Here is a 13658-nt window from a genome sequence, read left to right on the forward strand (position 1 = left end):
GTACCCGATTAAGTTTTCATAAAATTGAAATAAAGTAAAAATATGCTAACAAGCACTGTGGGGATAAAGTTTTCTACCCTTTTTGTGTGAAAAGCCATGAATACCTCCCATGGTTCTGTGGACCCCAGAAGTGTTGGCCTACAATAAAGGTAGAATGAGAAATCAGTTATTGCCTCTGTGTAAAAGCTTTGAGCAGCTTATTTCATTCATACCAATTCAATGATTTTAATGTAGGTTCTCCAGAACAGAAAAAACTTGTCATGGGTGGAGAAGCTTGTCTGTGGGGAGAATATGTGGATGCAACTAACCTCACTCCAAGATTATGGTATGGAATTTAAGTGGTAATGTGTGAATTAAAAATTAAAGTGCCTTATTTTTCTTCTTCTCCATCCAAGTGGTGAAGCACTAGAAATATCCCCAAGCATATACTTTAGATACTTAAGAAAACATGCATTTAAATTGCTTTGGTGGACATGTTGGTTTACCTTTCAGGCCCCGGGCAAGTGCTATTGGTGAGAGACTGTGGAGTCACAGCGACGTCAAAGACCTAGAGGATGCCTACAACAGACTGACAGTTCACCGCTGCAGAATGGTCAGGTAAGACCTTGTCAAAGCAAGGACACGAAGTCCAGGGTGATTTTTTTTTCCTCTATAAATAGAAATGTATAGCCTCTAACAGTTTCCAGTTTATAATTAATCAGTAATTTCTGTAGGAAACGTAATTATTCCTATATGGAAAAGAGATACTTGATTTGAGAAAGAGCGAGGGAGAAGCAGGGAGCCCGATGAGGGGCTTGGTGCCACAACCCTATCATAACCTGAGTGCCCTGATATTGACCTTGGTGTAATTTTTAATTCCATCTTGACCACTTTAACAGTCTTTTTTCATTAATGAATGCTACAGCTAGTGATTCTGATTTAAACTATAACATCAATCATAACATCAATCTAAAACCTAATTCATACTTTATCTGTTCTAGCCGGGGAATAGCTGCAGAACCTCTTTATACTGGATATTGTAACCACTGAATACAAAACAAAAAAATGAGCCTAAACAAAGAAGAAAACGCTACAATCAACTTGATTATGAAATCATGGAAATTAAAATTTCGTATAGTTTTCAAATAAAATATCTTTTTAAAGATTGAACCTCTACCTCATTATATATTACATTTAGAAGACTGGCATCTTGTTAAAGAAGCTCAAAAAAAATATCATGGTGACACTGAACATATTCCATAGTAATAACTTTATACATAATACAGTTCATGTACATAACTTTCAACATCCAAGTTTATTATACAGAGCAGAATGTGCAGCTCCAGTGCCCCTGTCAGTTTAGTAAAACAATAAAAATTCTTCTTAAGAAAATGCAGTAGGTAGGTGCTCTCGAGTGTCTCTCCAAAGACCTAAAGCACTTGGGTCAAGCCACTTCGCCGGCTGAGCAGTATAGATTGGTCTTGAGGATTCATAGCTTGATAATTAGATAGTTCTAAGGCAAAAGTAGCTGAGCCTGATGTAAGCGTTCGAAGCACAGTTGAATAACCCTAATCAAAATAAAATTTAAGACCGTTGTCAAATTTAACCAGGAGGCTTAACCACTGTGGCAGGAACTATTTGATAGGGAGATACTGTGGAGGGCAGGTATCTAGTGTGGGTAAGCTTCAGGTGTATTCCCTGGTCTCCACACTCCGTAAGGTAAGTGCTGGGAAGGGGGAAAAATGGCCATTTAGGCTGGCGCCACAATTTGATATAGCTCAATCTTTGAGGAGAATGGAAATGATCCCACCAAGCTGATGTTACCCCTTGGATTTCCTTAACGATTTAAATCCAAAGACCTAACTAACCTGCCTCCTATAAATTAAAGCCCCGATTGTCTACTTTTCAGCATAAATATCCCCAGTATTAAAAAGAATATATACTTCACAGTCGTTGAGTACCTACCATAATTTCTGCTAAAGGCACAAATCCAATAACAATTTTGTTTTCCTGACGAGTCTGGATTTCCTGAATGGTCCCTCTTCTTTGTGCCAGATCTGCTAGCACAGGGCTGAGGTAATCTCCAGGCACCGTCACCTCGAGATTCATCAGGGGCTCTAACACTTGCTTATCAGCTTTCTTCAGAGCCTAAAGAAGTTAATAGAGTGTTAAACTCCCTTCCTAAAATTAGAAATCAAATTCCCATTAGATTCATAACCACTTGAACACAAATTTTGCCTGTCCTTGTAAGCCTAGAGCTCTAGCAACAAGACATAATAAGCCTGCTTTCACTGTCTACAAAGATAATAAACCAGGTACATGGCCAGGGGGTGCTTAGTAAAGCTTGGTTATATAGAGCACCTATGAACACATGGCCAGAGATAAAATGAAAGAAAATGGTTTTCCCTTTCCACTCATAGTCTGTGTCAGGGCAAATCAAGAAATGTACTACACAAACATTCTCAACAAAGGCAAGAAGAAAAAGCACATAAATAATGTATAAACTGAAAAAAGCCACTGAGGCACACAGGGCAAGTAGTTACTAGATAAAATGAAGGCATTAGGGTCCCCAGGAGAGACAGTCTCTCAGACTATCGCTACATCAGACAAACTGGGTAATGGGTTTTGGAGGACACTCCAAAGACCATAAGTATCAGTGGGTCTGATTTTAAAAGCTGCCTTACTGCTGGAGCCTGCCAGAGTTCAACAGTAACAAAACCATTTCCTATAAATTCTAAGCCTCTGGTTATTAGGTGGGATGTTATAAACTGAGACTAAGCAATGGCAACTAAATACGGGAGCTGGGGCTCTAGAATGTGCCCTCACCTTTACGGTTAGCTGTTCATCGTTCTGTTCCCGCTCTACCACCCACCCCTCACTTCTTAATACTAAGGCCTTAGAGGGGGCATGATCACTGCTTGTATTGTTAAGTAAAGGTTCTGGGGCCTTGAACCCTTTCGTCCCTGATTTGTCACCACCTCCTTTCCTGCCCTTCACCCAACCATTAAAAATGGGATACATGGGCAGCCCGGGTGGCTCAGCAGTTTAGCGTCTGCCTTCGGCCTAGGGTGTGATCCTGGAGACGTGGGATCAAGTCCCACATCAGGCTCCCTGCATGGAGCCTGCTTCTCCCTCTGCCTGGGTCTCTGCCTCTCTGTCTCTCATGAATAAATAAATAAAATCTTTTTTTAAAAAAATGGGACGCATGAGTAAAACCAAGAGTATATTCTCTATCAAAATTTCAAAACACACATAGTAAAACAATCAGTTCAGTTCTTCATAGCTTTAAAATCTAGCCAACTGAAAGGGCTCAACTATAGAAAATACATCTAACAGTCCTTGAATGAAAATAATACTAAAAATAATGACCATCAATCAGCAAACAACTATAAATCCTCTCTTTTTGCAATTCTTATCCAGAGCTTTGTTGCCACTTCACGAAATATCTTTTGGCACAAAACGGAGTGGAACAAGATAAGAATTAAAAGGAAAAGCACTGCAACAAGGAAAGGACTGAATGCTGTGTTACTAAGATACACAGCATCTGTCCTCAGCTGCCTCTTCACATTCTTTCTCTTGGCAAAACCATACTTTTAAGTTTCAAAAACATCTATGTAGCTTCCTCAAAAACCTTTATACTCCACAGACTACGGTCTGAGTGCTCCAGCCTTTACACCACTGGCCTGCTTTGCGACAGTGTCCAAATGTCACAGAGCAACCCAAGATGACCTCATCATTTCCCTTCACAAACATTACTGTGTGCTTTCCTACTCTGTGGATGACTTCATAATCTTCAGTTCACCTGGACGTGCATCTCTGACTTTCCTTTCCCCAAGTAGCTGTAAGATTTCCATTCCCATTGCCAATAAGCTCGTTCAGACCCAGGCCCTTCTCTGTCCCGGACTGTCTCCTCCCTACTAGTTCCTCCTGTATTCCAGGGATCCCTGGGTGGCGCAGCGGTTTAGCGCCTGCCTTTGGCCCAGGGCACAATCCTGGAGACCCGGGATCGAATCCCACGTCGGGTTCCCGGTGCATGGAGCCTGCTTCTCCCTCTGCCTGTGTCTCTGCCCCTCTCTCTCTCTCTCTCTCTCTCTCATAAATAAATAAAAATTTAAAGAAAATAAAGATTTATTTGAGAAAGAAAGAACAAGCAGTAGGAAGGGGCAGAGGGAGAGGGAGAGAGCAGCAAACTCCCTGATGAGCAGGGAGCCCGATACGGGGCTTGATCTCAGCACCCTGAGATCATGACCTGAACCAAAGGCAGACACTCAACCGACTGAGCCACCAGGTGCTCCCAAGCAAACAATATTTAAATAATGCTTTTAGAATGTACAGCTTTTTTATTTTTATTTTTTTAATTTTTATTTATTTATGATAGAGAGAGAAAGAGAGAGAGGCAGAGACATAGGCAGAGGGAGAAGCAGGCTCCATGCACCGGGAGCCTGATGCGGGATTCGATCCCAGGTCTCCAGGATCACGCCCTGGGCCAAAGGCAGGCGCCAAACTGCTGTGCCACCCAGGGATCCCCTACAGTTTTTTTAAATAAAAAAAATCTTAGGAAGTATGGACTTGAGGGGTGCTTGGGTGGCTCAGTCAATTGAATGTCAGATTCTGGTACTCAGCTCAGAACTTGATCTCCACACTGGGCATAGAGCCTACTCTAAAATAAAAGGGGCGGGGGGAGAATGGGAACGCCTGGGTGGCTCATCAGTTAACCGTTTGCCTTTGGCTCAGGGCGTGACCCTGGGGTCCTGGGATCGAGTCCAACGTCAGGCTCCCTGCACGGAGCCTGCTTCTCCCTCTGCTATGTCTCTGCCCCTCTCTGTGTCTCTTATGAATAAATAAACAAAATCTTAAAAAAAAAAACACTACACACCTGAACACACAGAAACATTAAGGGCACCTTGGTGGGTCAGTTAGTGAAGCATCTGCCTTCAGCTCAGGTCATGATCCCAGGGTTGTGGAATCAAGTCCCACACTGGACTCCCTGCTCAGCGGGGAGTCGGCTTCTCCCTCTCCCTCTGTTCCTCCCCCTTGCTCATTCTTGCATTCTCTCTCAAATAAAAAAAATAAGATCTTTTTTAAAAAAGAGAGAAAGACATTAAATTCCACCTTCATAAATAAATAAATAAATAAATGAATGAATGAATGAATGAATGAATGAATGAATGAATGAATTCCACCTTCCTAGGTCAGGGACTTAGGGTATTTACATCAACTTTTTATAATTGTGGATTCAAATGAGCTATAGAAAATGAAGTCTCAAACACAGTCTAAAATTTTAGAAAATTGTTTTAAAAAGCAAGTGTTTTAATGCACATCAGTCACCTACAAAACTATAGTCTTCCCACTCTGAGAGGAATGCATGGAGTCACCATTTAGCTTAATTCAGCTCTGGTAGCTTACTGAGGCAAGATGCTCAAGGACATGTAGGGAGGTAAACATTCCAAGAAGACCAGATTGCTTGATACTTTCATAAGGTTAGGTGCTTATCCTGAATTTTTTTTTCAATGAGACTTCTCTGATTTCAATGATCCTTGACTAAGGTAATCTTACTCAAACAGGAACTCCAGAATTGGAACCAACATTACATCTTTAATGTCCTTTATAGTTCATCTTGGGCCCAGGTGACCCCCAAAACATCCCCTACTCAAACCACCAAGCTTACCTCTAACACCTGTGTGTCTGGGATGGGGAAACCAGAAATGCCAGTTAAGGAAACCTGCCTCTTTGTCAAAATCAGAAGATATTTCCTGGCCATCACGTTAAAGAGTAATTTCCTAGGTCCTCTTTCAAAAATAACCCTGGTGATTAAGAAATCAAAGACTCTCTAAGGTAAAAAAAACTCTTATTGACTCTAAGGCTCAAAAAGCAACAATACAAGTTTAAGGCCATGCGAAGCACAACTGCCTGTGGAGCAATGGTGCACCGCTGTCAGGAGAGTCACCGTAAAGCAAAAAGGATAACACAGGACAGTTCTATACCTTTTGTACGCATCTTGAGACACAGGCGGAAATCATAGTTGTGGAGGTACCAGGATGGATTATCAGGGAATGTAAAGTAATTGCCACATCTTGAATTGGGGATCCAAGCAACGGTCCTAGGCAAGGGGAAAAAACAACTGGGTTAGCACTCAGTATGCAAAGAGCAGTAAAGACAGGGAGGGGACTTCTGGTTTCCAGTTCACGTAGGCAGTTTAGAAGTTGTTACTCTGTTCCAGCAAGAAAGAAGCAGAACAGACTGAAAAATCAACTCTTCTGGAATCCATAAGAGAGACAACAAAGGACAAAACCACTGCCCCAAAAAACTCGAAAGGCAAGTAAACACAGAAGTCACAGCTTCCTGGAGTAGAGGCTCACTAGCCCAGGAACCACTGCCAGGGTAGGAAAACCTCAACTATAATTGATGAACTGCTGGAAGCTCAGTGTGGACAAGTTTAGGAGTTAAAAACTCCAGGGGCACCCAGTCATAAATCATAAGGGGACCCCCACAACTCAGTGAGATTTACCTCCAGGAGCTCAAGCAGATTCTTACCAAAAGTGTCAGAGAAAAAGCTCCTTAAGCTGCCGACAGAAGGGAAAGGAAATCACTGAAATACTCCAGAGCACTCTGTTCTTACAAAGGCTTGCTGTCAGGAACTAGTTAACTAGAGCCTAACCAGCAGGGGCATCAGCAGGACCTAACTGACTTGGGTGAAGTACCAAACTCCAGTCTACCGTAGCCATCCTATCCATCCCATCCAACCAGGGTAGGGGTGGGGGCGTGGGGTTGGGGGAAACGCGTGCAGTTCCCAGTCCTGAGGCATGGGCTCACTGTAAGACTGAGTCCTAATCCTAGAATTAGAGAATGCTTCCCTTCCCCTACACTACCTCCACATTACTAAAGGTGTGTTTACAGCAGTTCCTTTTAAACAATACATCATTTCTGGCCACCAAGAAAAAATTACAAGGCATATTAAAAAGCAAAAGCAAAACAATCAAACAAAACCAAAAAAAACCCCACCCAGAACAGAATATCCAAGGACTGTGGGACAATGGAAAGGGTGTAACATACATATAATGGGAAGAAGAAAACACTATCAACGCTAGAAAGAAAGACTGAAATAATCTAGAATACTAGGAGCGACTCAGGGGTTGATTGTGATACTAAAGCTTACTCTTCTTTGAGTATCTTACCTTGGAGGCACGCACTGTGAATTCCATTTTCAATGGCCTCTTGGGAGGCCTTTGGAAGGTCTTCACTAACACATCCAGCATACTTGAGGACTGGCGTAACACAGCACGTTTCATTTGGTTTTACTTCCAGTTCTACAGTCACAAGATGTCGTTTGTCTCCTAAAGTTCTATCTAAGGTATCTATAAATAAATGGATTATAGTACCTCACAGATTTGTTCCAGAAAAGATATCAAGGTGCCACAACTCACAAAATTACCATCAACAAGTTCAAGGTCTTAAAGAAGATAAAGTGGGAGAAAACATTACAGTGGCACTAAATACAATATGAACAGGTAAGAGTAAAAAGTTCTACCAAGAAAACATTTGCTTCCGTCTTTACCAATGTTAAAAGCCAGCTATGAATCACTCATTAATGTTACTTCAGTGTTAAGATGTGTTATGGAAGAAGATCTCAGAGTTTTGATATGCAGATGACACATTTAAACTTTCTGAAATATCTTACATGACTGAAATTCTTTTAATTGCAAAACTGTTATTTAACAGTAAAACATTTAGAGTACAAAAGGTTATCGAATGAAAATTAAAAGGCTTTTTTAACCCTCTCACCCCACAAACTGCTAAATTCCATATTCTTCCAGTAATGTTTTTTTAAGATTTCATTTATTCATTCACAAGACACAGAGACAGAGACAGAGAGACAGAAACACAGGCAGAGGGAGAAGCAGGCTCCATGCATGGAGCCTGATGCGGGACTCGATCCCGGGACTCCAGGATCACGCCCCGGGACAAAGACAAGCCTCTAAACCACTGAGCAACCCAGGGGTCCCCTCTTCCAGTAATGTTTTATGCATTATGATTTTTCTCAAAACTAGTGACTTTTTTTTAAAGTATCTCTCATTTGCTAACAACCTATAGTTGTCACCAAAACTATGCTGTATTTACGTGAGGGACTGTGTAACAGAACGACACATAGCCCAAATTCAAACTAAGAATTATAACCTACAATTCCTCTTTATAATTCCTTTTTAAGCTTATTTCTATATTATGAAATATTTTTTACTTAAAAATATATAAATATATGCATAAGCTAAAAATAAAGGGAATATTTATGAAACCTAGAACTACTCAGAAATAGACCATTACCAGAAACCTACAAGCCTTCCAAAGCAACCACTATCATGATACAATCATCCCTGATTTTCCAGTCATACCACATATGCATGCATTCCTCAACAATACAGTTCACTCTGTTGTTTTGAATTTGCTATTCTATTATGTACCCTGCAACTTCTTTTGCTTCACATTTTTTTAAGATTTTATTTGTTTTTTTGTTTATTGAGAGAGAGAGAGAGAGAGAGAGAGAGAGAGAGAGAACGAGAACAAGCGGGTGGGAAGGGCAGAGGGAGAAGCAGGCTCCCCGCTGACTAGGGAGCCCAATGCAGGGCTTGATCCCAGAACTCTGGGATCATGCCTGAGCCAAAGGCACCAAAGCAGACACTTGACTGAGCCACCTGGGACCCTCCATTCACTTTCAATCTGCAGGTGTCTGTCTGAAATGAGCCTCTTGTAGGCAGCATATAGATGGGTTCAGAGTTTCAACTTCTGGTGTTATGGAAGTCCTACCCTAACCTGGTTAGTAAGATAATTCTGTACTTACTTTCAAAATTTGAAGGTCTGCCTTTCATAAAATTTTGGGGTTTGCTGTTTTTCATATATTAGCATTTCTTTTTCTTTATACTTTTGTGCTATATAAGGAAAATTTGCAATTCTTCTTTCATGTTTAGGTTTTTAAAATATTTTATTTCTTAAATAATCTCTACACCTGATGTGGGGCTCAAATTCACAATCCTGAACTCAAGAGTCATACACTTTATTGGCTGAGCCAGCCAGGCACCCCCACGTTTAAGTTTTCTGATTCAGTTGGAAGTGATTTTTGGTTATGGCATGGGGTAGGAATCTAATTAAATCTCTTTCCATATGGATAATTATCACAGGCCCATTTATTGAATAGTCAATCCATCCTTTGCCGACTGTAATAACACTCTGGCATAAATTAAATTTCCAAATATGTAGTAGTCTGCTTCTAGGTTTTCTGGTGTGTTCCAATGGTCTATTTGTCTGTTTCTAGCTTAATTAGTATCATAACCACTGTGGTTTTATAATATATACTCATGTCTGATACACTTCTTTGGGTAAACTTGGTGGCTTCACAATATTTAGTCTTCTTATCAATGAATACTATGGTTGTCCATTTAACTTGGTCTTTTAACTTTTGTTGTAACTTTTAACTTTTAAAAATTTTGTGGATGTACACAATGCCAACCTGCCCCTCATTAGTGATGCATCATATTACTACAGCATCTACTTAGTGGTTTTTTTTACCTTGCAACTAATAAGCACTCTGTGCGGAGACACTTCAAAGACTATGCAAAGATATGGTGCTCCTCAACAAGATACCCAATATTAAACAATCACAGTAACTACAAAATGACTATTTTCCCACTCCAACCCTCCTGTCTTAGCATCTAAGAGTCAGCAGTTGGCATTCCACTCTAAGGAAGAATCCCCTCTTCTTTCCCATTTGTTTATCTATTGTTAGTAGGGGACTCACGAATCCCTACTTTGTCTCAATGGCCTATACCTATTAGACTTAAATGCTATTCTAGTTCATTCAAATATGGCCAGTAGAGCCTCTTCAAGTTGGTTCCTGTATGCTTATGACCTGTCCCCACTGATATTGAGCATTTCCTTTCTTTTTAATACACCATAACGTTCTATTGCTTATTCCAATGGTCTCTTGTTCCTAATAGGTTTTATCTTTTATTTCTTCAAAAATAAATATCCTTCTTTTATATTCTGCATCCAATAATTCCAATATGAGAAGCCTTAACTGTTCTGACTGATGATGTTTCTACTGCTTTTATGCTCACTGCCTTTTCTCATGATATTGTAATTTTAAAATATTTTTTGAATTGTAAATTAATACTCCTTTATCTGTGGGATTTTCTTTGCAGAATGGGTTAAAGATACATTTATCTCTGTTTTTTCCATTAGCACTTTATTATTTTTTAAAGATTTTATTTATTTATGAGAGAGACAGAGAGACAGAGAGGAGAGAGAGAGAGAGAGGCAGAGACACAGGCAGAGAAAGAAGCAGGTTCCATGCAGGGACCCCAACACAGGACTCGATCCCAGGTCTACAGGATCACGCCCTGGGCCAACGTGGTACTAAACCGCTAAGCCACCCAAGGCTGCCCTCCATTAGCACTTTTTTTTTTTTTAAAGATTTTATTTATTTATTCATGACAGACACAGAGGGAGAGAGAGAGAGGCAGAGACACAGGCAGAAGGAGAAGCAGGCTCCATGCAGGGAGCCTGACGTGGGACTCGATCTCGGGTCTCCCAGGTCTCCAAGATCAGGCCCTGGGTTGAGGAGGCACTAAAACGCTGAGCCACCCGGGCTGCCCCTCCATTAGCACTTTATACTAAATTCTTCTCTAGAGTTTTTCTTCCAAAACCTGGTTCTTATGAATTTAGACTAAAAACCCTATCAGAAGCCAATGATTACAAATTCTTAGAAATTTTGACTCTTGCCCCCAGATATAAACAAGTTTCCTTGTCCTCTTCTTTTATGGAGACTCTCCTAGTAGTTCATTATTTGCATGATCACGTGACCTTCAAGTATTAGGTAAGAGATAACTACTACAGATACCTCCAGAATAGCCAGTAGCTTTGGTGCAGACTTCTTTTCTGAGATTCCTGCTCCAGCTTCCTTTCTGACTTCTGGAAACTTCTATCATGTTCTAACCAGTTCAGACATTAATTAAAAAGATGTTATTTAGGGGCATATAGGTGGCTTAGTAGGCTAAGCAGCTGACTCTTTGATTTTGGGTCAGGTCATGATCTCAGAATCATGAGATCAAGCTGTGCGTCGGACTTTGTGCTGCTCGTGGAGTCTGCTTAAGATTCTCTCTCTCTCAAAAATGAGTGAAAATAGCAGTGAGGGTGACAAAACATGACAGACACCTAATTCTGGGAAATAAACAAGGGGTAGTGGAAGCAGAGGTGGGCAGGGGGTTGGGGTGACTGGGTGATGGGCACTGAGGGGGGCATTTGGTGGGATGAGCACTGGGTGTTATGCTATATGTTGGCAAATTGAACTCAAATAAAAAAAATTTTTAAAAAAAGTTCTCTCTCTCTGCCTCCAAATCCCCAACTTGTACACACTAAGAAAATTTTAAAAACTAAAGATTTATATTTTTCCAGCATTTTAGTTTTTCCAAATAAAAAATCCAAAAACAGAAATCCTCAGATCATTTGCTCCTACATTCTGCTTGTTTAATTTTTCAAGTTTTACTGAGAAGTAACCACCCAGCCTTTTTTTTTTTTCCTAATAAATCACTGACTTCCATCTAGTTATCCTTTTTTTTCCTAGTTATCCTTAGTATCTTTTTTTTTTTCCCCCCAGAAATCTATCCAGGTTTACTCCTTGGGGGATGAGCAAGCATGACTGTCATGTTTCTGTGCTTAAGAAAACCAAACTGAAACTACCATATACAGAAAAAACAAGAATTCTTAAATTTTGGGACAGAAATATAAAACTGTACTTTCTCAAGAACATCACCAGCAACAGATGATATTATTTTCCACTCTAGTGGTAGAGTAAAAATAACACAGGGACTTCAAGTTCTTATACTCATTCTGGTATTGAGTATTAGCATGAGCCACCTGCACCAAGGGCTTATTCTACCCCAAGACCACCACTGAAAAGCGTACTTCTTTGATGAGGCTTATCATTTGCTTGATGTAATGAGTGGTAAAGGAAGAGAGCTGGGTTAAAACAAAGCAGAACAAAATCCTAAAAAAACAAGAAAACATATAAAACCTATCCCCAAGGATGCAAGATACTAGTGAATGTGAACCCTGCTTTCAGAAAACAGATCCTGGAAAGACGGAGACAGAGACAGAGACAGAGAGAGAGAGAGAGAGAGAGAGAGAGAAATAGCAAAGTCTAAATGTTTTATTTTTTACCTGTGGCATGAACTACATTTAGGATGGTTTCTCGGTATGCTACCTGGAGAGGCCCTAAATAGGTTTCCAGTCCATATTCCCTCTTGATTCGGTCATGAATAATCTCAATATGTAACTCCCCCATACCACATAGGATGGTCTGGTTAAAAGAGAAAGAAAATAAAACCAAAATCAAAAAATTATGTTTATCATAGAATACTATATAAAGGTATGATATCAATGCTATTTTTTGATAATTAGAAACTAAGTTTCTTTGCAAATTTTTTTGGCTCCTCCTCAAAACAGTTTAACTTTTCTGAGTGGAAGAAGTCAATTAAAAGGGAATTAATTGCTGGGTACCTGGCTGGCTTAGTCAATAGAGCATGCAACTCTTGATCTCAGAGTTGTGAGTTCAAGTCCCATGTTGGGCATAAATCTCAGTTAAAAAAAGAAACAAAAAAATTAAAAAGTGAATTGGGGGGAGCCTGGGTACTCAGCAGTTTAGCGCCGACTTCGGCCCAGGGCGTAATCCTGGAAACCTAGGATCGAGTCCCACACATCAGGCTCCCTGCATGGAGCCTGCTTCTCCCTCTACCTGTCTCTGCCTCTGTCTCTCATGAATAAACAAAATCTTTTTAAAAAATTAAAAAATAAAAATAAAAAGTGAATTGGTGCTATTCTGTCCTTATTACATGGTAGCTTAATCAGGCAAGTAGGATCTAGCTAGTACTATACTCCCCAACCATATAACTTGGTTCTAGTCAATGCGACATGAGTATAACTGATGCAGGCAACCTCTGGCTATCCCTTTAAAGAAATAATAAAGCTCTTTTCTTTTCTTTTTTTAAAGTTTTTATTCATTTATTCATGAGAGACACAGAGAGAGAAGCAGAGACGTAGGCAGAGGGAGAAGCAGGCTTGATGAGGGACTCCATCCCAGGACCCCCAGGATCATACCGCTGGGCCAAAGGCAGACGCTCAACTGCTAGGCCACCCAGGCGTCCCAAGTCCTTTTCTTACTAAAGATGTAGGAAACTGCCTTGAGCAATGCAGATGAGGGCAGCATCTTGTTAACTGGAGGATAGGATAACCTTTTCCCCAAACATTCCCAACAACATGGGCATTTTCCAATCATCCTGGGCACCTTACAGTTTTGTGAGCAGTCAAATCTTTCAGGCCAGCTTGGACCTTTATTCAACAAAGAAACTGACTTTTATCTTCTTTGAACCAGCGTTATATTTAGGGCCTTTGTTAGAACAAGTCAAATCTCTATCAAAATCAATTAAGACATGCTTTTTAGAAAATTTCTGTAGAACAATGGTTATTCCTTAAGAATATCTTTGTGTATGAGAAACAGTGTAGTGCAAGGGACCCATAGCTGCTCAATCTAACTCCTATGCCACCTATGTAGTGTAGAATTAACCTCACCCAAAGAGAGATATGGTCCTTTCTCTCAGCTACTCTCTCAGGTACATTATCTCTAGGCCAGGATG

At 40.4% G+C, this 13658-nt stretch overlaps 2 protein-coding genes across 7 annotated transcripts in view; one reads left to right on the plus strand and one right to left on the minus strand.

Moving 5' to 3' along the window:
• HEXB (hexosaminidase subunit beta) overlaps positions 1-1149 on the plus strand; it is a 29272-nt gene extending 28123 nt beyond the window's left edge. The window contains exons 12-14 of the mRNA XM_025448023.3: positions 235-325; positions 493-597; positions 981-1149. Coding sequence (XP_025303808.1) covers positions 235-325; positions 493-597; positions 981-1029 — 245 coding nt within the window. The 3' untranslated portion in view covers positions 1030-1149. The remainder of the gene's footprint in view (positions 1-234; positions 326-492; positions 598-980) is intronic.
• Positions 1150-1275: 126 nt separating this feature from the next.
• The window catches only part of GFM2 (GTP dependent ribosome recycling factor mitochondrial 2), a 61921-nt gene continuing 49538 nt past the window's right edge, over positions 1276-13658 (minus strand). For 5 of the 6 annotated variants that reach the window (XM_025448016.3, XM_025448017.2, XM_049097949.1 and 2 more), the window contains 5 exons: positions 12187-12325; positions 7155-7334; positions 5964-6079; positions 1945-2127; positions 1276-1547 (listed from right to left, as the gene is read on the minus strand). In XM_025448016.3, the coding sequence (XP_025303801.1) occupies positions 1410-1547; positions 1945-2127; positions 5964-6079; positions 7155-7334; positions 12187-12325 (756 nt within the window). In that variant the 3' untranslated portion in view covers positions 1276-1409. Of the gene's footprint in view, positions 1548-1944; positions 2128-5963; positions 6080-7154; positions 7335-12186; positions 12326-13658 lie in introns of those variants that run through there. The other variant, XM_049097953.1, reaches the window with a different exon arrangement.

This window comes from Canis lupus, chromosome 2 (assembly GCF_003254725.2).
Source record: "Canis lupus dingo isolate Sandy chromosome 2, ASM325472v2, whole genome shotgun sequence".
Lineage (NCBI taxonomy): Eukaryota > Metazoa > Chordata > Mammalia > Carnivora > Canidae > Canis > Canis lupus.